The 23,854-nt window shown below is 48.0% G+C and overlaps 1 protein-coding gene across 12 annotated transcripts in view; it reads right to left on the reverse strand.

Moving 5' to 3' along the window:
• Window positions 1–4,075: 4,075 nt before the first annotated feature.
• Window positions 4,076–23,854, reverse strand: part of FAM168A (family with sequence similarity 168 member A) — a 237,012-nt gene continuing 217,233 nt past the window's right edge. For all 12 annotated transcript variants that reach the window (XM_063672072.1, XM_054440895.2, XM_054440894.2 and 9 more), the window contains 5 exons: window positions 22,854–22,979; window positions 14,417–14,559; window positions 12,522–12,696; window positions 10,543–10,673; window positions 4,076–9,765 (listed from right to left, as the gene is read on the reverse strand). In XM_063672072.1, coding sequence (XP_063528142.1) covers window positions 10,561–10,673; window positions 12,522–12,696; window positions 14,417–14,559; window positions 22,854–22,979 — 557 coding nt within the window. In that variant the 3' untranslated portion in view covers window positions 4,076–9,765; window positions 10,543–10,560. The remainder of the gene's footprint in view (window positions 9,766–10,542; window positions 10,674–12,521; window positions 12,697–14,416; window positions 14,560–22,853; window positions 22,980–23,854) is intronic.

The raw sequence follows: 23,854 nt of genomic DNA on the forward strand, positions 1-23,854 counted from the left end.
GAATGAGCTGTTTTTGGTTTTGCTTTGAAATCTGGAGTGTATCTTATACATCTTGATTGGAACTCAAATATTTCAAGGGCTCCATAGCCACGTGGCCAGCAGCTACCACACTGGTCAGCGCAGAACCCGAGGAAATGCACTGTGTGGAGCTGGGGAGGTAATTGGGGGTGAGGAAGATGTGTGGGCCAGGGAATGTGTTCCACAGAGAGGGACAGCATGTGCAAAGGCTGGGCACCAACACATAGTGGGCACCTGGGCCCTATGCCAAGGACGCCAGGGAGCCTCCAAAGCATTCAGCTCCTGCTTGGCCAGTGTGGAGAGGAAAGGAGCCACAGGAGCGGGTGCCACACCTGGGCAAGACAGAGCGTCTCCATCTAAGATTCCTAGGGCAAGCTTCCAACCCGGCCCAAGGGCCGCATGTGGCCCAGGATATGGCTTTGAATGGGGCCTAACACAAGTTCATAAACTTTCTTAAAACATTATGAGACGTTTTTGCTTTTTTTCTTTTCTTTTTAGTTCATCAGCTGTTGTTAGTGTTAATATGCGGCCCAAGACAATTCTTCCAATGTGGCCCAGAGAAACCAAAAGATTGGACACCCCTGTGCTAGGGTTTGGTAATGGGAAATGGGTCAGGGGCTTAGGGCCAGCTGGGTGGGGCAACAGGAGCAGTCCTGGGGGCACCTGTGACACAGCCATGGAGGATGTCCCACGCCATCTAGATGTGAAGGCCCAGAGCTCTCAGGAGACAGACCTGGAGACAAGAAGACCTACAGGCACTCAGGTGGGTGTTTAGACCAGGACTGGGCTGGGAGGAAATGTCCTGGGGACAGGGCCTGGGGCGGATGCCTGGGCTGCTCCAGGGCACCACAGAGAAGGCACTGCTAGGGAGGCAGGAAAGAAACCAGGAAGGGCAATGTCCGTGGCAGTGTCCTGGCAGCCAAGGGAGGGGGTGGGTGCAGGGTAGGCTGCAAGGCCAGGTGCTGCTGGGGGCTGAGGAGGACTGCTCTGTGCCTTGGTGAGTGTCACAGGAACTTAGTGGGATTCATCTAAAGGGATGGGGGAGACCAGGGCCAGGGCCAGGTGGATTGAGGGAGACAGCTTCCTGCCGAAGCCTGGCACAGGCCATAGCTGGGTGGGGCCTCAGGCTCTGGGGAGAGACAATTTTCAGTTAATTTGGGGTTTTATTGTTGTTTGTTATGTTGTCTAAAGATGGAAGAGAGGACACATTTAAACTAACGGCCTGAGAGAGAGGCTGAAGAACAAGAGTGACACTTGATGGAACCTGGGGAGGTGTGGAGAGGACCAACCTGTGGGAGTCCCGGCCTGTCTGCAGCAGGCACAGGGCAGCTATGGGGCGGCCATGCTGGGGCTGTCGGGAGGCCTGGCTTCACGGGGCAGAGGCCTTTCTCCTGAGTGGAAGCAAAGTTGGGGGCCTCCTCCTGCCCTGGGCAGACGTGCTTTGGGATTTGACTCCTCGGGTACCTAGGGCACAGGCGTCTGTCTCCGGGGCTTCTCAGGTGGGCAGGAAGGGGAGGGACACCTCTGAAGATCCAGGAGATGTTTCACTTGCACCAGAAGAGGGGAAGGAAACAGAGGCTGGACATCAGGAGGGATGTTCTGGAGCAGAAAAGGTAGCCAAAGTGTAGGACAGGGTGTCCATTGTAGGGGACTAGCAGGCATCACCAGTGTACCCAAGTAAGTCTTTCTTGGCGGCTGCCAGAGTGTGTTTGGAGTCCCTATTTGCCAGCTGTTCCGCTGCATCTCAGGGTCTGGCCTCTCCACCTTGACTGGCCCTCAGCCTCCTTCCCCAGGGGAAGGCTGGGCTGTGGGGTCTAGGTGCCCTTTCCGCAGCCTGCCCGTCTCGCCTGGGCAGAGGTACATACACATGCAAGCCAGGGTGCACCAAGGCTGGGTGCAGGCTTCCAGGCCAGGGCTGAGTGCCCCCTCACAGTAAGCACTGTGCTCTCCTCCAGACTCCCCCTCCCCAATTTCTGCTTGCTGAAAGGTGTGGCCCTGGCCTGTTTCTTCACCTGTCCCTTGGGGTATTGAGGCTAGCTCACAAGAGTGGGATGAAGAGCTGAGGGCTCAAGTAGGAGTGTGTCTGATGCCCTTGGTCTTCAGGGTCCGTACCCTCACCTGGAAGCTTTTCTGGCTTGCTCCATCTAAATCCCTGAAGCTTTGTCAGCTCTTGAGTCCAAGAGGCCCACGCGGAAGTGGGAGCTGGAGGACAGGGTGGGGTTCTGGGCTGACCACGGAGGGGAAGAGTTCTGAGCTTGACCTCTGTGCTCCACCCCTCTTCCCTATGGGCCAGAATGGTAGGGGCTGGGTGGGACCCAAGTCTCCACCTCCCCTCCTGCTCCTGGCCCTCAGCTCTGCCACTGTGACCTGGAGCTGAGCCTCTGGGAGAAAATCCCTTCCTGCACCGGAGAAACTGACTATGGTGACTCAGCCCCAACAATGCCTGTGGCCAGAGGTGCCCCCTTGGACACTGTGGGTGGGTTTCATATTGGATCAAGGACAGGAAGGGAGGCTGGGTGGAGGCACAGGGAGAGATTTGGTGAGAGGCATTAGAGAGTAAGGAGGCCTAAGTTTTCATTTCAGCTGCAGTGAGCTAAGCTACTTGGCCTCTTTTGGCCTGTTTCCTCTCGAGGTGAGGAGGCTGAGTTCTTGGAGGTATAGCTATGGGCATGTGGAGCATGAACTGTAGGGGCCCGGCCCTGGGAAGATAATCCAGTAAGAGAAGCCTGGGCCTGGGCTAGGGCAGTGGCTTCACCCAGAGGGGAGATGAGAGATTCAGATGTTTAGGAGGCAAAACTGATAGCACTTGATAGGACTGCTTTGGATGAAGGCGCCAGAGCGTCCCTCAGCTGTCCTTTTTCTGTAACCACAAACCACCAAGTCCCCCTTGGTTTCCCATATGACAAATCTATCTTTTAAGAAAGCTCAGGGGGCTGGGTTCAGTGGCTCACACTTGTAATCCCAGCACTTTGGGAGGCTGAAGCAGGCAGATCGCTTGAGCCCAAGAGTTCAAGACCAGCTTGGGCAACATGGTGAAAGCCCGTCTCTACAAAAAAATACAAAAATTAGCTGGGAGTGGTGGTGTGCGCCTGTAGTCCCAGCTACTCAGGAGGCTGAGGTGGGAGGATCACTTGAGCCCAGGAGGTGGAGGTTGCAGTGAGCTGAGATTGCGCCACTGCACTCCAGCTGGGTGAGAGTGAGACTGTCTCAAAAACAAAAACAAAAATAAAATAAGCAACTCGGGCCTTGCTTGCTCTGAGATGGGCAGAACATGGGGCTTGGTGCATGGGCTATGGAGCCAGAACAAGTGCCAAATGTGAGTTCTAACTCTGCCCCTCACCAGCTCTGTACCCTCGGCCAAGGTACTTACCCTCCTCAGCCATCTAAGATGGTGCTAACAACAGGGCTCACCTCACGTGTGCTGTGAGGACCGAATGCCTTAACAATCATGAGCAGCAGGCACCAGCCACACAATAGATGTCAGCTTTATTGAGTGGATGACTCAATGGATTTCAACTCTGAATGGCTTCACTGTGCTCCCACATCACACACTTAGGTAGGTGCTGAAGTTGCCACTTACAGCTCCCCAGCAGCTGTGAGACCCTTAGGGCAGACCCCGTCAGATCAGCTGTAAGATGCACCATAGGTTTTTCTTGACTACTGAGAACCAGTTTAGCATCAACTTGGGGAGAAGCCCAAGGGACTCACTGGCCCAGCACAGTCCTCTGTGCCTCCCTCCCCAAGAACCACTCAGTCTAGTCACCTAAGACTTTTTTTTGGGGGGGAATTTTTTTTTTAATAGTTATTGAGTGTTCTACAGCTTACAGTAAATATCATAGTTACAAATTCTTGGCTTCAATCTTTCAGAGTGATCACTGTCTGATCTTCAAAACAAAACAAAAACCCAAAAGAATCCAAAACAACAAAACAAAACCAGATTTACACTTCATACACACAAGCGAGGCCATGGGGCTTTCCAATTTTTACACTCCGGACTGTGTTTTGAAAACACCTATAAATTCTTTGATCAAACTACTTGGAAGACACTGGTCAAAGGTTTATTATTATTATTATTATTATTATTATTTTAAATTTTATTTCTTTTTAAAATGTGAGTTCCAATAAAATTTAAAAATTAGATTCCAACCTGTAGATTAAAATGAATTAAAAAATACAAAATCATATACAACGCTCTCTTCACAGGGATGTTACATGCCATGAGAACAGGTTTCTGTCATGTGATACGAAACAGGGAAACAGATGCCTTTAAGTCAGGATGGGGACAGGCCCTTGGGCCTTTCAAGATTATTACAGACAACTCCAAGTAGCTAGAGGCCTGGCCTTACCTCCCCTGGGTAAGGAGGAGCTTGAATCACACCATAGATCCAGACTATCTGGCTGACCCGAGGTCTCTGGGACAGTCTCCCCTCTTTCCCTGACTCTCTTAGGCCTAAGGAGAAAGGCTGGGGCCTGGAGATGCTGGTCTTGCTGGGGTCAGGCCCAAAGCTGACTTCACCCATTTGATTCCTATGGGCTGGGACTTATCTGCAAAGCTGTTACATCTGTTCTCCTTAGGAAGGAAAATCCCCCCGCTATCAGTGGCTGGCATGGGTAGAGGACCTCACTACCACAGCAAGGATATCCAGGGACTATCCATGTGGCCACAGGGAAGCGAGTGCTGTCTTGTCCCTTTCTAGCTTTGTGGCAGCCAGTCCCAATTCCTGTGTGCCTCGGTTGGCCTTTGGGTTGGACTCAACAGCACGCACCACAGAAGATATCCACTGGAGAAACTGAGGGACTGGGACCCAAGTCTGGCTTAGGCAGGGCTGGCCATGGAATGTTGAAGCTGGCCGGCCAGGAATTTTGAAGGCTGGGCCCTGGAACCATATAATGCCTAATTTCAGAAACAAGGAGTTTTCTAGGAAAGGGGCAGATAGATAAGTAAAGGACAAACCCTGCAGCCCACCTGGCATGCCTGCCTGCGCGCTCAGAGGCTCTGCTGTGGAATCCCATCAGTTAGTCTGGTGTGTTTCTTCAGCTCTGCCGGTGGGTCCCACTGGCCCACTCTACTACTGCCCCTCTCTGGATTCCCAAGCTTGGCAAGCAGCGGGGGCCGCACAGCCAGTAGTGATATAGGAGAATACAGGATAGAAAAGCAGACTTCCACATACTCTCACTTAACTGCAATTCAGGAGGAATTCTGATACAGATGGTGATATATAAGACAAAGTTCACAGGGCACAGAATGGGGCCCGTCCCCTTTGGGCACAGAACAAAGCTGAGGAATTTGATATGGAAGCTCTGGGCCTCGCTTAGCCAGTGCCTCTTTGGAAACCTGGATGAGTCCTATCTGTATGAGGAGCCAAAACTTGGCGACCAAGGGGCCTGTCCTTTTATACTTCATGTGATTCCTTTCTGAAGGCCATCAGAACAAAGCAAGCCCTCCAAAGAAGGACCCCCAGATCTCTGGGAACGGGGTACCTCAAACTTGGAACAATTTGGGTGGCCAGGGGTAAGGATGCTCAGAGTCTGGTTCTGGTCCTCACCCATGGGAAAAGCAAGCCCAGGGACTTCAGTCTGTATGCTTTTGGCCAAGGCTACACCAGATCCCCTTGAAGTACCAACTCACTGGATCTGGACAGTGGGCAGGCTCTCAGGTGTTAGGAAGCCAGGTGTGCAGGCTTACCAAGGACATAGGTCTCCCAATAGAAAGATGCCTCGTGCTATCCTTGAACATGTCTTCGGTCCTGGGCATTGTGACCCCGAAGTGTTTTGTCCAGTGAGGCCTTTAGTTGCAAATTCTCATCCTCCTTGTGCTGCCAGCTAGATGTGCCTCTGGGTCCCTCCCCAGGGCTCATTACAGGTCCTGGCCCAAAGCATTTCATACAAATCTGCTCAGCTTAGAGGACTGGACTTCCCAGTTCTATAAAGTACAGTTAGCCCCTCCCTCCATGCTTGCCAAGAGACCCAGCAGGTGGCAGCAGAAAGAGCAGAGGATTTGAAGAATCACTTACAAGCTGTGTGACCTTTTAGCAAGTCTCAATCCTCCTGAGCCTTAGTTTTTTCATCTATAAAATGGAGGCCTTTGGCAACCAATGTCAAAGTACTTTGCATACCAAAAACGCTCTGGACAGGTGTGTGTGTCTCTGCTAAATATTCAGGAAAGAGGATATACATTTTAGGGTCATTGCCAGGTAAGAAAGAACAGCAACTGTCCTATCTCATGAGGAAGAAATTAAATATGCATTTTTTTCAAAACATGGCAAACCATTATGTTTCAGGCTTTCACTATTTGCAGGCAATCCAGCTCCCAGACTCAAACTTCTTGGCCCCAGGCCAGTGAGGAGACGGGATCAGGTAGAAGTAGAGGAATTCAAAAGGGTTGGCTGGTGACTGGAGCCATCTGTACCCCTGATCCTGGCCATAGGTGTTGCACCTGGGGAGAGGCAGTGGCATGAGGAGGAGAGAGGGGTTTGCATCCTGGGGCCAGTGCTGTAGCTGTCAGGCGGCTACATCCCTTGTCCTCTCTTGGTTGCCTGCCTTCAATGAGACGGCCCTTCCAGCTCTGACTTTTTGTCTAGCTTGACCATCGTGCCATCTAGAATCTTTGGAGGTATCTACCTATGGTACCTCCCACTAGATCTCTGTGACCTTACCAGTAACTATGCCCATCCTACCAGAGGCACATGACTGTCCCCGCTCTCCTGGGCTCAGTCCTTTTGCAGTGACTCCCCAAGCTTGGCTAGGCTTGTGGATCTCCATCACAGCAAGAGGCTGAGGCCGGCTGAACTGGGGCTCATACTAAAAAAGGGGTGCTGGACCTGGGCTCTTCCAGACCACAGCCTTTCAGTGCCTTATTTTCACCTTGGGGCCCCCCTTTGCTCTTGAATTACATAGTAGGGGCTAAGATAGGGCACAGAGCACAGATGCTTCAGTACGTGAGCCTGTGTGGGGATCAGATGGAGGGGAACGAGACAGCAGACAGCCTGGGATTCGAGTGGCTCTGTCACTTATTAGCAAGTCACTTGACTTTTCCAAGCCTTGATTTCCTTATGGATCAAATAGGAGAAATAACCTCTACTTCATCGGGTTAAACCAGATAATTTATGTTCAACTGCTCTGTGAACTGTGAGGTCCAGCTGTTAGTTTATTTACTGGTGTTGAAAGAACAAAAGTTACAAGGTCATTCCTAGGTCTCCTCTTCTTCCTTTCTCCTCTCTGTGGTTCCACCCCAGCCCACATGGAGGCAGCAGGGTTCTGGGAAGCCTGGCAGATACCAGCATGCTGCTCACTGTGGGCCTGTTCCCTTCCATAACCTGTTTCCTCATTTGTCAATTGACTGTAATAACTCTAACCCTGTCCCTCTCAGGGCGAGTACATGAAAGGCTGTGAAGTGCTTTGACCTCTGTGATGCACCTGACAAATCCAAAGGTTTCTATTATTATCATCATTATAATTATTATTATTTTGGCATTTTTCAAACACATATGACATAATCTAGAACAACCTTCACCCACCTTTACAAAACCAAAGAGGGTGGGAGGAGGTATTTGCAAAAAGTGAATTAACACTGGAAAATTTTCTATTGTTTTAAAGTGAAACCTCATCAGCACCCCAGAACAGATAATTTAGAACAGCTGAATTTTTTCTTACTGCTCCTAAAGTTCCTTGGAAGCCCAGGAAGGTGGGCCCCCAAACTGGCTCTAGGCCAAGGATGCTGATGGGCGTTACCCTCCTGGGAATGGCTAGACAGCTTCTGAGCTCCTTCCAACCCAAGGGTTTCCTGATTTTTCCCTCCCTTAGGGAGACATGGGAGGTTCGGGTAAGGATATGTCCAAGTTTGCGTGAATTTAAAGTGAAAGCAGTTCTTTAAAGTCCCAAATGTTGTCAATGATCCCATTTTTTACAATAAAATGTTCGTGCCCCACCCCCAGAGGGGCTGCTGGCCCAGCCAAGCGCTGGGTGCCGGAGGCTGCTGCTGGGCAATCCAGGCTCCTGGCTGAGACTAGCAGGGACCTCCTCGTCCCAGGGGTCCCTCTTCTCCCAGATGAGCCTGTCTCTTGGGCCTCATCCTCATCCTCCTCTCCTGATGACTCCCACTGTCTTCCTCCTCTTCCTCTCCTCTCAGGATGAGGGGCTACTGTCCTAAAAGCATGGCCTCTCCTTTGCGGCCAGTCCACCTGCTCCTTCTCCTGGAGGTGGAGTCAGGTACAGGACGAAAGTTCCAGATGTCTTCACAGAATTTCCAAATGCTATTTCTTCATTTGCAATTTCTGTTCCTGCCATCTGCCCCCATGTAGCCTCTGCCCAGTCTTCAACCCCTGCCTTTGGAGTCCGTGGAGGAAAAGAGCAGAAACAGGAGCCCAGAGACCATTCCAGACTCACCAGGTATGGGCGCTGCCGACTTAATTTTTACAAAACCAAGCCAATCCGTCCCTAGGTAAATTTTTGTAAGCAAGGTGCCCACTAGGTAGGAAGGCTGCATTTAATGCTAATTTACTGTAAGGTCTAGGGAAGTCCTTTCCTCTTCTCTGGGCCTCAGTTTCCTCATCTGCCAAATAGGGAAATGGATGAGATGATTGCTAAGGTCCCTTCAGTTCCATGAGTCTATGAAATGTTTATTGCTATTGCTTTTCCTTCACTATCCTCACCTTCAGAGCTGCCAGCACCCACCTGGAATGTGGTTCCTTCACTTGGGCCATGAATGGCACAGGTAACCAAGAGCTTGGCCTGCCTGCAAGCTCTACGGTCAGACAGGTGAGTCCTGGCACTGGGAAGGGCAAAAGAAAAGGGAGAGAAATGCCCTAGGTTCCCACTCCAATCAGGAGGAAACTCCTCATCAGAGTGGGTCCATGACAGCTCAAAGGCTGAAGTCTGGATGACACAGGGCATCTGGCCTTCCAAGGCCTCGGGATGCTAGGATCCCACCACCCTGCAGCCGCTTGGCAGGTCTAAGGACAAAATCACCTTTTGAGGAAGTGCCAGGTCAGTTAACATCACTGTGCAAATCAGAAGGTCCAGGGCCAGATGCTTTGGCCAGAGACCTTTCAAACCAAAGCCATGAGGCAAGCACCGCTCCTCCCTTCTTCCCTCTCCTTCCCCACAATGCCCTCCCTCCCCCCACCCTCCCCCAAATTCTAAAGACTTTTTTCCCCAGGTTCTCAGCCTGGGATATTAAGCTGCTAATAACACTCCTACATACTCAGGTGGTTTTGTTCTTGGTCTGTTGCACTGGTTCTCAGGAGACATTTCATTTGTGTCCGGGACATGGGAATGTCCTGAACTAATCTTGCTTAAGAAGAAACAACCAGAACACTCCCCTAGAGATGTAGCCTGCTCAACAGCTCTGAGTTCCTACCCTGGACCACATCTGTTTATGCTCTTCAAATGGAATCCAGCCTTCAGATGAACCACTGCAATAAACCCTACTTTCTGCTTGCCTCTAGACTGGGATCCCAGGGACAGGACACTTAGGGAAGAGCAGAGAGGACATGGCCTGGTCAGGTAGGAGGAAGGGGGTAGAGCTGGAAGGGCAGGGGCTAAGAGGGGGACAGTCGGGGAGAGGCAGGAGATTAGAAAAAGCAGCTTTTACAAAAACCAAAAATAAAAATCAAAACCATTAAAGATGCATAAAGTGACCCTTGCACTTCCGTTGTCTCTTCTTGCAAATAGAGGTGGTGCTGCTAGGGAACTGCTCCAGCACCGGTGTAAGACTTGAGTAGTTGCATACAATGTGTGACTCCAGATCTGTGGAGGGAAAGGGGAAAGAAACAGTGTCAGTTATATCCAGAGGCTTCTCCCCTCAACTCGGGCACCCTCAATGGAGCCTCTGTACCTTCCTAGTGAAGCTGCCCGCTTCCCGCCTGTGGACGTTGTTGTGCTCTGGTGCCAAGAGCCCTGGAGGAGATGGGGGAGGCCAGATGATGTGGTGGGCCAGAGGATTTCAAAGTGACATCCCTGGAGCCCTATGGTTCACTGTCACTGCCTCAGGAGCTGCCGAGGGGACCAAGGAAGCCAGAGGTCTGGGTCAGCCCAAAGCCTCCAAACAGCTCCAACCAAAGCTCTAACATATGATCTAGGCAAGAGTTCATTTGAAGAATGGGGCCCATAGTTAAAAGAAGTCCGAAGACCATAAGGTAAATGGCACAGAATTTAGTACTAGAGAACTGAAGTTTAAGCCCTAGCTTAATTTTTACTGGCTAAGTGATATTGAACTACATATTTATCTGTAAAATAGAGCTAATGATCCTTATTTCACAGAGCAACTGTAAGGATTATGAGATAATATAAGTAAAGGGATAGCTATTATTATTTCTGTTATTATTTAGATTTCAACAAGCAGTCAACAGAAGTGATAGCTAATATTAAGAATGATATTATGGACCTTGGAGCAGGAAAGCAACTGATAACTTGACAGCTGTTACCTGCCCCAGCTGACACCTGTGCTCCAGACCCAAACCAGGGACATTGAGGCAGTTCCTGTATGTATCCCCCTCCCACTTCTCTCACCCTGGCCACACTCACTTGGATGGGCTGCAGGCTTTACCAGTGTGGGGGCACGTAGCTGTACGCAGGGGTTCCTTGGGCCCTGTATGTTGGCATGGAGACAGGGTGTGCCCCAATCGCCGTGTGCTGGGGTGTAGTCAGCAGGGTACCTGAGCATCCAGAGAGAGAAGAGTAACCTGACGAGGCTGCACCAGACACAGGAATGAAGAGGATGAAGCTACAGTCTTTCGCATGGCTGCTCCCTCTGCCCAAATCCCCCATCTCCCTCGCCTTCCTGATGACCTGTTGTCTGCCCTTCTCCACCTCACCAGGCTTCACCTCCTTAGGGGAATCTTTTCTGATGCTTGAGGACAGAATCAATCACTATTCTAAGTCCTCCTTTTCCTTTTTTCTTTGAGACGGAGTCTCGCTCTGTCACCCAGGCTGGAGTGCAATGGCGCGATCTCAGCTCACTGCAGCCTCTGCCTCCTGAGTTCAAGCGATTCTCCCGCCTCAGTCTCCTGGGCAGCTGGGATTACAGGTGCCCATCACCACGCTCGGCTGATTTTTTATTTTTACTAGAGATGGGGTTTCACCATGTTGGCCAGGCTGGTCTTGAACTCCTGACCTCAAGTGATCCGCCCACCTCGGCCTCTCAAAATGCTGGGATTACAGGCGTGAGCCACCATGCCCGGCCTTCCTTTTACTTTTCTTTGTATGCTTCTCTTATTGCACAATCATACTGAGTAGTAATTGTGATGTCTGTGGTTGTATTTCCCACACTCACCTGGGTGTTCCTTAAGGACAGTGTTCTGATCTGATCTACTGATATTGGGTTCCCAGGACCTGAACAAGGCTGGCACTGAGTAGATATCCAACTGTTTGCCAACTTGATCTGGGGAGTAAGAGGCCTCAACCATACCCTTACGTTAGGGACAGAATAAAATCCAAATGCTCACTCTACCCCTTGTACTTTCTTACCTCAGATGGTATCCTAGCTGGTTCTTTAAAAGTTGGGTCTCTAGGCTAGGCATAATGGCTTATATCTGTTACCCTAGTATTTTGGGAGTCTGAGGCCGGTGGATCCCTTGAGCCCAAGAGTTCAAGACCAGCCTGTGCAACATGGTGAAACCCTGCCTCCACAAAAAAACACAAAAATTAGCTGGGTGTGGTGGCGCATGCCTGTGGTCCCAGCTACTTGGGAGGCTGAGGTGGGAAGATCACTTGAGCCCAAGCAGATCAAGACTGCAGTAGGCCAAGATCATGCCACTGCACTCTAGCCTGGGTGACAAAGCAAGACCCTGTCTCAAAAAAAAAAAAAAAAAAAAAATCTAACAATCCTTGGGGACTTCTGCTTTTGTCATCCCTCATAATTATTATAATTATTGCACAGGTCCTTAAGCTCCTGCCTAGTAAAGAACATTGCCCCTGTGTCCTCTTTTTTGGCACCCCTGCTGTTACTGGAGTGCTAGCATCATCTCTCTCCCCTGAAGTACACTGACAGCCTCTTCACTGACCTACTTGCTTCCAGATCACCCCTTCTAATCCTGTCTCCACTCTGCAGCCAGAGAATGTTTAAACCTAACCACATCCCTGCCCTGCTTGACCCCCACTGCGCGCAATAGAGGTACCACAAGGTATTCAGGACTTTCCAACATCTCATCCTTGCTAGCGATCCAGCCACCTTCCAACTCCAAGCCCCTATTTCCGAAGGGCCTTGGCTCCATTCCTCCATTCTGTGGACATGCCATGTTCATGTTCTTTCTGCACCGCCCTTCCCTCTTTCACTTCTCTAGTTAGCCTGTGTTCACCCCTTAAGGCCTAGCTCGATATGCCCTTCTTGGTGAAATCTTCCTTATCCCCATAGACAGATTTAGAGGCTCCTTCCTCTGGGTTCCCAAGCCCCCTAGCACAGGATCTCTTGTGCTGTGCTGCAGCCAATTCGATGACTGTGTTCTCTGCTCCGTTTTGAGTTCCTAGAGGAAAGGGATGGACACTGATGTAGATGCTGCCCTCACCTGCTGACATTGCCATGGTGGTGCCTGCCACCATGCCCATGGCCACGCCGTTGGTCCTCGGGGCAGCAACAGGTGCCGGGTAGATAGCAGAGGGAATGCTGTTGGGCTGAACAACCGTGGTGTGGTGGATGACATGAGGCTGGGCAGCATACACCGGCTGTGTGTAGTAGGCTCCCTGGGGGAAAGAGGCTGAGGTCACATAGGCATTTGGAGAGGTAGGTGGGATATGGAGAGAGCAGCACTGGCTGAAGGACACAAGGTCTGGACCCCAGCTGGGGCTCTGCTTGTCTTACTATGTGACTGTGGTCAGTGCAGTGCTGGGCTCAGCTTCTGGTCTGAAAAATAAGGCTCTAATCCTGTCCTGCCTTGCTCCTAAGGCTGCTATGATGATCTAATGGGATAAGAGCTCTACTCCCTTAACCTTGGTTTTAGCATTTTAAAATGTTCTATCTTACTGCAATGAACTTTTGTAAGCTGCCTAAAATTTAAAGTTATGAATAACAATCAATCAGTTACCAAGCATGTGAACAGGGCTGGTAAACTCCAGAACACATACACGGAAGGATAATTAGTAGTAGTATCATAATGGTATAAGTGCATGTTGTAAAAAAAAAAAAAAGTACATGTTGAAAAAAAATGGCAGCCGGGCACAGTGGCTCACGTCTGTAGTCCCAGCACTTTGGAGGCCAAGACAGGCAGATCACTTGAGGTCAGGAGTTCGAGACCAGCCTGACAAGCATGGTGAAACCCCATCTCTACTAAAAATACAAAACAATGAGCCAGGCATGGTGGCGCATGCCTGTGGTCCCAGCTACCTGGGAGGCTGAGGCAGGAGAATGGCTTGAACCCAGGAGGCGGAGGTTGCAGTGAGCTGAGATCACGCCACTGCACTCCAGCGTGGGTGACAGAGCAAGACTCCGTCTCAAGAAAAAAGAAAAAAAAAAAAAAGGCATACATGGATAGCATTTTCCAGGATGTCTCTTACTAGCCATTTCCCTTTAGGTAAAAAGGTAAGGATGAAGACACTGGTCCAAGGTGACTCCCAATGCCTGAATCACATGGCTGCTTCCTGCTGCCACAATCCACTGACTTATAGGGGAAGTAAACAGGAGCCCCTGAGATCATCTTAATTCAGAAATCTTCAAATGTTTCTACTAAATGAGATTAAAAAAAAAGAGGCTTGAGATCAATTTAAGTTTTGTCTTCTACTCTAAAATATAGCTGTTTTTTAAACTAAAAAAGTATTCTCCTCACCACTTATATTTCCTATAGAGTTGTCACTCCAGAAGAATGTGTCATGGGTGTGCTAGAGCCCCATATGGTCCCCTGTCTCATACCAATCCTGGAATGCATACATCCTCTAGCTGAAGGAGCCCAGAAAGGCCCATCAGGCACAGAAAGAGAGAATAACTTGCCCAAGGTCACAGAGGACACTGTTGGCAGAGCCTGTGTACTTTCCTCCTCCCCACTCAGTTCACAGACTGAGGAAGGGTAGATGTGGGGGTTAGGGAGAAAAGACCAAGGTGTTGGGGTCTCATCTTGACCAACCAATAGCTCGTGGTGTAACCTTGGACAAGTCATTCCCCTCTTTGGGTCTCAGTTTCCCCACTTGTTTAACAAAGGAGTTGAGCTAGAAAATCTCTGAGGGCCTTTGTCCTCTGATGTTCTGGGCTCTGTTAATCTAAATGACTTCATGCCTACCCCCTCTAGGGGCTGAGGTGGAGTGAGGGAGTAAGCAGACTGTGGGGATATTGCTTCAGTGATACAACAAGGACGGCTAGCCAGAGCCACAAACCATCCTCTCCTTCCCTCACTTCCTCACCCTACCCCACCACACTGCACCCAGGCTGGAGGCTCCTCTACCTGCAGAAGAGGTGGCTTTGACATGTACCTACCTGGGCATACAGATTCTGCTGGGGGTAGGCACTTCTGATTGGATACATGGCCGTCTGATAGGGGTTGGGTGATGGGGAGTAGGGGGGTGGAGCAGTATTACTCTGGGTTGGTGGGACCTTGTATGGTGTCCCCGCAGTATATCCTGTACCAAGGCAATAAGAGAGACTTCCGGTTAGTTGGCAGAAAAGCATTGCTAGAAGGCAGCAGGTCCCAGTCACGACTCCCCAGACAAAGATGGGCTGAATCCAGGCTGGAAACAGAGATGAGAACAAACAGAGAACAGGGCTCCACCCAGAAAGCCCTGGCCCCAGAGGCAGCTCCCTCAGTCCTGGTGCACAGGGCTGCATGGATGATTCTGGGCATCTTTTCTTTCTCTGGGTCTCAGGGCTCTCATCTATAAAATAAGAGGCTAGAACCACATGGTCCCTTTTAGCTCTGACAGCCTGGGATCTGGAGCTGTCTGTGTGAAATGGGCAGGTGCACGGAGATGGAAGCCCTCAACTCACTTGCTCTTTATTGCTACTATACTTGCTTTTCTGTCTTCTCACACAGAATTCAGGGTATCTTTTTGCTGCTGTTTCTGTCTTTCTCTCTTTTGCCCTATTTCTTTTTCTCCTTATCTTTTTCTCTCTCGCTCTCTTCTTGGACTTCCCTCCATCATGTTCCCTCCCCTCCCCACCAAGTTCGAAGGTGAAAACCCCATACAAAACACCATTCGGAGACCCTCATCTTCTGGGATGCTGACCATACAAAACACCATTCAGAGATCGTCATCTTCTAGGATGCTGAAAAACTTTGCTCTGCAGAGTTGGCTCCTCCTTCTCTCCTGGGCTCTAGGGGAAGGCCACCTCTGCCTGAAAATACCTGAAGTCAGGGATCACAAAGATTCACATCAACCTGGAACCTGGGCCATGTCTGTCCCTCAGCAGGATGGACAAAAGCTGGAGCTAATGGGGCTGAGAAGTCAGGCCCCAAGAAGCTCACAATTGCCCATGTAAATAAACTGTGCTGCCTTTTAATCCTCTGGAAAAAGAGTGACAGATCCTTTGTTCACAGAAAAAAACTTGAAACATGAGTCATTCAGGAACAAGACTGTCTCCTTTTAGAATCACAAAATGGAATCATTCTATGGAACCCATAGGGTTCCAATCAAGGGACTCCAATCCTTGCACTTTACACAAGGGGATCCTGGGCTCAGAAAAGGCAAGTCTTTTTAATAACTTCTCCTAAAGACTCTAAATTCTTCTAAGTTGGAAGGGACAGTGCCTGAGGACCTAGGCTTTGAAGCCCTGCTGGGGAGGTGCTGAGGTGGCTTCTTTCTTGTGGTTCCATCTTGGGTAGGTCTAGCAGACCTCACTGAACCTCTCTGGGCTTCAGCTCTTTCACCTATAAGATGCTCACCAAGGACCCTTTCAGCTCCGAGGTGTTGTTTCTATTATACAATAAGGGACTGGGGCAGAGTGGAGGGAGTGCTTTATTGGAAGAGAAGACATCTAGTCTTCAGTCCTGGCTTTCCCCCTAATTTTTCATGACAATTGTCAAGTCTTTGGGCCTTAGTTTCTTATTTTGTAAAATCAGGTGGCTAAGAATGAAGATCTCTTCCTAAACAAAAATTCCATGGTTCTAAAGATCCTGGGTCTCTTCTACCTTAACCCCAAGTAAAAGCAAACTACCACATGGTCACAAATCTCTCTCAGTCCACATCACACCTCTTTGGCTTGGCACCCCCCTGCCCCTGATGACTCAGGAGGATAGGAGAGCTGCTGCACAGCTGCCACAAAAGTCAGCCTATTCCCTGGATTCACATCATTTATTTTTTCACCTGCAGATCCATAGTTTTTTCCATAGTTTTGTGATCAAATATGCTTGGGAAATAAGTAGCAATGAGGATAGAGTGGAAAGTACATATGAAAGAGAGGGAAGCATGTTAAAGAGAAGTAGAAACTAACTGGAAGTGGGACTATGAGCTGAGTGAGAAGTCTAGAGCAGATTCCTCAAAGTTTCTAGATTATGGAGCTAATCATGAAATGTCATAGGAGGAGAAGCAGATACTGTGGGGGAAGACAGGCAGTCTAGCTTTGCAGATGTCTAGAAGGAACCATCTGATGTGTAGAGAGACACAATTTACTTACCTATAAAATAAAGGGGTTTTATAGATAAACCAGAGATAGGCATTTCCCAAATGTGGACAACGGACTATAGATTCCAAGGGATCTTAATAGTTGTTTTTGCCAAAGAAAAGGAAACAAAAGAGTTCTATAGTCCCATATGTAAAATAGAGATAAACAGTTAAGATTTTGTTTTTATTCCACGACCCTGAGAAGTTTTTAAAGCAATAGGGTGGGCTGGACGTGATGGCTCTCACCTATAATCCCAGCACTTTGGGAGGCCAGGGCAGGAGAAGCACTTGAGACCAGGAGTTTAACACCAGCCTGAGTAACATAGACAGACTACATCTCTAAAAAAAGAAAAAAACTTAGCCAGGCATGGTAGCTGGTGTAGTCCCCAGCTACTTGGGAGGCTGAGGCATGAGGATGGCTTGAGCCCAGGAGTCTAAGGCTGTTGTAAGCCATGATCACAATACTGTACTTCAGCCTGGGTGACAGAGCAGGACCCTGTCTCTTAAAGAAGGTGGGGAGGTGAACTGTGAATCTCTAAGATGGGAGTATGTACAAGACTGTATTTTCCAAATTAATTTTACCACAGAATCTTTTATTCATACTATAAACATTTAAAACAATTAAATTTCAGCCATGTTTTTTGTAATTGAAGCTAGTTTTGGTAAACAAAGTTATATTGTAACACATCCACATCCATTCATTTACATATTGACTAAGGCTACTTTCCTGCTACAATGGTAGTTACTGACAGAGAGCATATGGCCTTTTTAAAAGCCTAAATATTTGGCCCTTTACAGGAATGTTTACTGACCCCTGATTTAAAGGAATATATCAAGGTGTAGAGAAACCTAGCAGAGCTGAAAGCATCCCTTTACTATGCAGGAGAGTAGGACACCCCTGAATCAGAAGGTGCCCGTTTCTGAAAGCTCTGTAGCACAGAGCCATGGTTATGAGCAGTCTGGAGACAGACTGACTGCCTGGGTCCAAACCCAGCTCTGAGACTTAATAGCTATAGGATACATCAGTCTCCTCGTGTGTGATATGGGAACAGTAATGGTACCTACTTCACTGTGATAAATACATTAACTGTTAAGTAAAAAGCACTTAGAACAGTACCTGACATATTAGAAGCACTTTATAAAGATCAGCTATTATTATTTTCTCTCTCACTTTATAGAGACAGTAAGCTTCTGTCCTAATGGTATGCAGGCAGAGCCTGGTCTGAGAGACTAAAGCTAAACTATGACTACTATGGTCTGTCCCAGCTTGGAACACAGACTCCAGGATTCTAAGATTCTAAAGTGTTATGGCTTAAAATGCCACAATTTTATGATTCTTTAAAGTTAACAGGCCAACGATGCTGATGACTTTCCTTTATGCTCCTGGAGAATGTGCTCTGGAATTTTTCTCTTCCCTGGGGAAGCTGGATTACCCACTCTATGCCACAAGGACAGCCATATTACAAAGTGGTGAGACTATCCCTCTGAGGAAAATCAAAAAGCTCCAAGAGACTGCAGTAGAATTTGGTTCCCACATCTAAGAATAACCTTGTCTGAGAATGTTTTCCTTTCTTTATGTTATGAAATGAGACACACACATACTCAGAATACAAATCAGTAGCCAAAACACCCTTGGCAGCCAAAGAGATGATGCTGCAGAAGAAGACCTTGCTTGTTTGTCCAGACAGTCTGAGATAGGAGAAGCAGAACTGCAGAGTTAGAAGACTCAGAGATCGTTAAGACCAACATAAACATTTCACAGATGAGATAATGAGTAGTTGCTGAAAGAGAGAGCTGTTAGTGGGGATCTAAGACTCCGTGCTACTTCCTCTAACCACAGTGGTTCTCAAGGTTACTGTTTGTCAGGAGGATCTTCATGAGGCTGGAGAAACTGCCTGGGGGCCCTCCTCCTAGGTTCTGTCAGTAAGTCAGGTCAATTCCTCTCTCAGGGAATATCCTCATTTGGACTAGACAGTATCAGAGAACCTTTCTAGTGCTGACATTCTAAGTCTCTGAGTATTTCAGAAGACTTTCATGAGGAAATCATTGCAGAGGACTTTCCATAATTTACTGGTGGTCCTGTCAATACTCTTGAGGAACACTGAAAATTCCCCTGGAGCTATATAGCCTGAGCTTGGGTAACACAAAAATCAGGGTTTATTACTTTATGCATCTAAAGTAAAAGAAGCTGTTGGGCTTGTTGCAAAAAAGTCTCATAGATTTTGCCCAAATGAACTTAGACTCAGTTCACTCACTGGAGGCCTGGCTATCCTGAAAGGAATTCTAAGTCTGAAGGTCACAGAATTAAGACTTTGGAATGTTGTGCCTGAAGGATATTAGAGGTTTACATTCAACCTCCTCCTTTTCCGAGAAAGAACCTGGAGCCCAGAAAGACAGATTTTCCCCAAATTGTACAGCACATCACTACAGAGCTAGGCCCAAAGTTCAGGGCTCACCCTGCCCTAGGCAGAGCTCTTGCTGAGTTAAAGTCTCTGTAGTCCAATCTTGGGCATTTAATATACTGGCCTTTGTTGTCCCCATTTCACTAAAGGCAATATCATGAAAGAAAAAAGGAATTCGATCACTGGAAGTCCCAGCTCTGCCTTATAAAAGAGGCTTTGTTTATGATGTCCTATTCTTTCTCTTAGGTTCCTAACCATAATTTTAGAATCAAATGGGATAATAAAAAGAGTATGTACATTAACAAGATAAAACCTTTTCAGCCCTTTCTGCAATCCTTTTTCACTGTCATAAATCTTTTTCAGTTGTAGAAGCCCTACCACCTTCAAAGGCATTGATCCTTGCATCACGGATGCCTTTTAGACTAATTGGTTTATTGATCATCAGATTTATATGTCTGGACAAAATAAAGCTCTATGTCTGAATCTTGCTTTGACCCCTAAGACTCCTTGTTGGTAGCCAAGTAAGACAGTGATGAATAAGTAGGAGACCTAATTACAAACAGGCTTAGCAAGTATCAGTGAAATTGAACTGAATTTGTCAAAGTGCCCTGAATTTTCTGTGGTACTAGAAGCTACAAAATCTGAATGCTGGGAGGAATCTTTTTGAGTATGGTAGGGCCAGTCAACCCCAACTGCATTAAAAAATGGCACAGGTTTATACATTACTTGCTTGAAAGAGAGGTAGGCCAGGCATGGTAGCTGGTGGGCAGACAGCTTGAGCCCAGGAGTTCGAGACCAGCCTAGGCAATGTGGGAAAACCCCATCTCTACAAAAACTAAAAAAAATTAGCTGGGCATGGTTTTGCATGCCTGTGGTCCCAGCTACATGGGAGGCTGCGGAGGGAGGACTGCTTGAGCCTAGGAGCTTGAGACTGCAGTGTGACGTGATTGTGCCACTGGACTCCAGCCTGAGTGACAGAACAAGACCTTGTCTCAAAAAAAAGGTGGGGGTGGTCTTTTTCAGGGACTGTGATAGCCTGTCTGGGACGGAACAGTGGGATGTGGCTGCTGGACACTTAATGGGATTTCAGGAAGATTTCAACATAGTAGAAGGCAAGGCCTTCTGTTACTCAGACTTTCTAACTGTGGAAAGGGTTGCCTCTGAAGGGAATAAGTACTCCATTTTCGGAGATGGTTTGTTGGCCAGCTACTGTTAAGGGCAGCTAGAGAGGTGGTCCCTGTTGGGGTGGAAGACGCTGAGTACGCATCATCTTGCTAAGAGATAAGGAGTCTAATTGCAAGAAAGAACCTTGGAGATGATTTAGTTCAGTTCCCTCATTTTGCAGTTTGAAAAATCAAGGTCCAATGCATAGACATCAATTATCCAAGGTTACACAGAACCCAGTCTAGAATTCAATGCAGCTTCCACTCCAGGCTGCTTTCTGCTACACTACAGTAGGTGTGCCTATATGAGTCTATATCCAGATGTTTAGATGTAAGAGAGAATATGTATATCCCTATTTTTATATATATATATAATCTTATGTATGTTCATTCATTCTACCTGAGGTATCTGGAGAAACTCCTTATGGCTGACATACCTCTCTTTTTTTTTTTTTTTTTTGAGACAGAGTCTCGCTCTGTTGCCCAGGCTGTAGTGCAATGGCATGATCTCGGCTCACTGCAAGCTCTGTCTCCTGGGTTCACACCATTCTCCTGTTTCAGCCTCCCGAGTAGCTGGGACTACAGGAGCCCGCCATCATGGCTGGCTAATTTTTTATATTTTTAGTAGAGACGGGGTTTCACCATGTTGGCCAGGATGGTCTCGATCTTCTGACCTCGTGATCCGCCCACCTCGGCCTCCCAAAGTGCTCGGATTACAGGCGTGAGCCACCGCGCCTGGCCTGACATACCTCTCTTAAAGAGGAAAATCAATCTCATGAGAAAAGTCAGTAATTGAATCTTAACCTGGGTGATACCTTTTTCCGGTTGTGCTGCTTACTAGCTGGGTGGCGTTGGACCTATTACCTTTCTGAGCCTCATCTTTCAAACTGGGATGAAAATCCACCTAAATAACTTAGTAGACTGAGTGTAGTGTAGATTAAATGAGAGGGTGATTATGAAACTATATTTTACAAAAGGTGAGTTATGTTGTATAAATATAAACTGATGTTGACATCTAGGGGCAATGAAAACTTGAGAAAATGACATTGGATGTTGATATGGTTTAGATGTTTGTTTCCTCCAAATGTCATGCTGAAATGTAACCTCCAGTGTTGGAAATGGGGCCTGCTGGGAGGTACTGGATCATAGAGGTAGATCCCTCATGATGGCTTAGCACCATCCCCTTGCTGATGAGTGAGCTCTGATTATTTAGAGTGTGGCACCTTCCCAGCCCCTTGCTCCCTCTCTCACCATGTGATATGCTGGCTTCCTCTTTTGCCTTCCGCCATGACTGTAAGCTTCCTAAGGCCCTCACCAGAAGCTAAGCAGGGGTTGGTACCATGCTTGTGCAGCCTGCAGAACTGTAAGCCAATTAAACCTCTTTTCTTTATGAATTACCCAGCCTCAGGTATTTCTTTATAACAACACAAGAACAGACTAACACAGATGTTTTAAAGAAAAGAAAAAAATACAATGAATTCTTCTACACTTACTTAGTAGATTAATAATTTGTGGAACCACACACTATCAGGCCTTGTCTGAAATATCCCTGTGAGGGCTTATGCAGCCCTCACAACTTAAGAGATAAGTTCTCACCACATCCAAAGTCAGTCATTCCTCTATTGAACAGCTCCAACAAGACACAAAGTTCTTCCTTATATGGAGTCAAAATGCCACTCAGTAATTTTTTTTTTTTTTTTTTTTGAGATGGAGTCTTGTTCTGTCACCCAGGCTGGAGTGCAGTGGCGCGATCTCGGCTCAATGCAAGCTCCGCCTCCCAGGTTCATGCCATTCTCCCGCCTCAGCCTCCTGAGTAGCTGGGACTACAGGCGCCCACCACCATGCCTGGCTAATTTTTTTTGTATTTTTAGTGGAGACGGGGTTTCACCGTGTTAGCCAGGATGGTCTCAATCTCCTGACCTCGTGATCCGCCCGCCTCGGCCTCCCAAAGTGCTGGGATTACAGGCGTGAGCCACCGCGCCCGGCCACCACTCAGTAATTTCTAAACATCGGTCCTCATTTCCCCAGTGGAACCACTTTGTGTTAAAAATTAGATGTGAAGGTGACAACATCAGTTACCCTACTGAGCCTCAGGATGAATATGACCAGTCTGACTGGCTAGCTGGTTTCTGGCCTCCCTGAAGACTCCTCATACACACCTTGGTCCCACAGTGCAGCTTCCACTAGGGCAGTGTTTCTCATACAGAGGGCAATTTTGCCCCATAAGGGACATTTAGCAATGTTTAGAAACATTTTTGGTTGTCACAATGAGGCTTTCCTACTCGCATATAGGGTAGAGGCCAGGGATGCTGTTAAACATCCTATAATGCACAGGACAGCGCCCCCATAACAAAGAATTATTTGGCCTAGATGTCAATAAGTGCTGAGATTAAGAAGCCCTGTGCTAGAGGGGGGAGCCCTCTCTGTCCAAAGACCCACAGACCTTCAAAATGTGCCCTCTGTCCTTTGCCCCTAAAATGCAGTAACAGTCCTTCCCCAATCAACTTGTTGGCCAGATGAGTATTTCCTTCTCCCTCCCTCAGTGCTTTGTGTCTCCCCAAAGCTGAGCCCATGATCAAAGAGGATGACCTTTCCTGAATAAGGAGGGCCAGTTTTTTGCCTGGGTAAAAGAACCTCTTAAAACAGTATTTATCTCATAAATGTCATTTTAAAAAGCTCCCTTTCCTTTCTTCCTAAGAAACAAATCAGTCCCAACCAAGGGGAACAAGGAAAGGAGACAGGCTGTATTTACTGAAAGCCGCAGAGGATGCTTGGTAAGTTCGGTTCTCGGTCCCGGTGTCCACTGGGAGGTGGAAGGTGCCTTCAGTGCCACAGGAAGACGAGTTCTGTGGCCAGGCCTGTTTCATCAGCAGAGTTGCTTAAGGGAAGACACAAGAATGGCATTAGGCAGAAATAAGAAGTGGCCACCACCAATCACAGACACAAAGCAAGGGTCTTGTGCTGGACAGAAACATACAACCCAAGGGGCCTGTTCAGACACATGGGATGGTCAGCCTTTCTGAGATGGCTGAGTGGGTTAGGAGGAGTGCTGAAGTATGTTTCCAAATGATTTGAAATCAAGGAAATCTGAACTTATACTAAAAGAGTCAGGACTTTCTACCTCCTACTAAAACCACAAAGATGCCCATGAACAACCATCTCCTCCTACTACCTGACACTGTGGCCTAGGGCTCTGGTATATTCCTCAGCCACTTTCTCATTAATGTGTAGCAACTTGGGAGCCTTTGTGTGTTCACCAGATCAACTGAGCACTCTTTGTTGTCTGAAATATCATCTGGAGGTGTATTTATAAGCTGCTTTGAAAGACAGGCCCACAAATAATGACCACATTACATGAACCTTGCTGGACTACCATCTCTTCTGAAGGGACTGAGCTGTGGCCATGGTAGCTTAAAAGGCACTGGGCACTGTGCTGCACTGAACCTAGTTAGCCAGTGGGGCACTCCTTGCTAATAACTCCTTCTCCTGTACACCCAGCTGAGGCCAGACAGACATACTTCTTGCATACCCCTGAATATCTCCTACTGAGGTGTTACTGGGTGCCCCACCTGGGATATTTCCTCATGAATTAGAGGTGGTCCTTTGGGCCATTAAGAAAGCACATATGAAATTTGGGGTAGGTATGAAATATAGATGAGGCCCAGTTTAAGATCTGCAGAGACTTCCCAGGCTGACTCAAAGCTCAGCTCCAGACATCTGAAGGATGATACTTCATATGTTTTAGAAATGGGG

The sequence above is a fragment of the Pongo pygmaeus genome, chromosome 9 (assembly GCF_028885625.2).
Source record: "Pongo pygmaeus isolate AG05252 chromosome 9, NHGRI_mPonPyg2-v2.0_pri, whole genome shotgun sequence".
Classification (NCBI taxonomy): domain Eukaryota; kingdom Metazoa; phylum Chordata; class Mammalia; order Primates; family Hominidae; genus Pongo; species Pongo pygmaeus.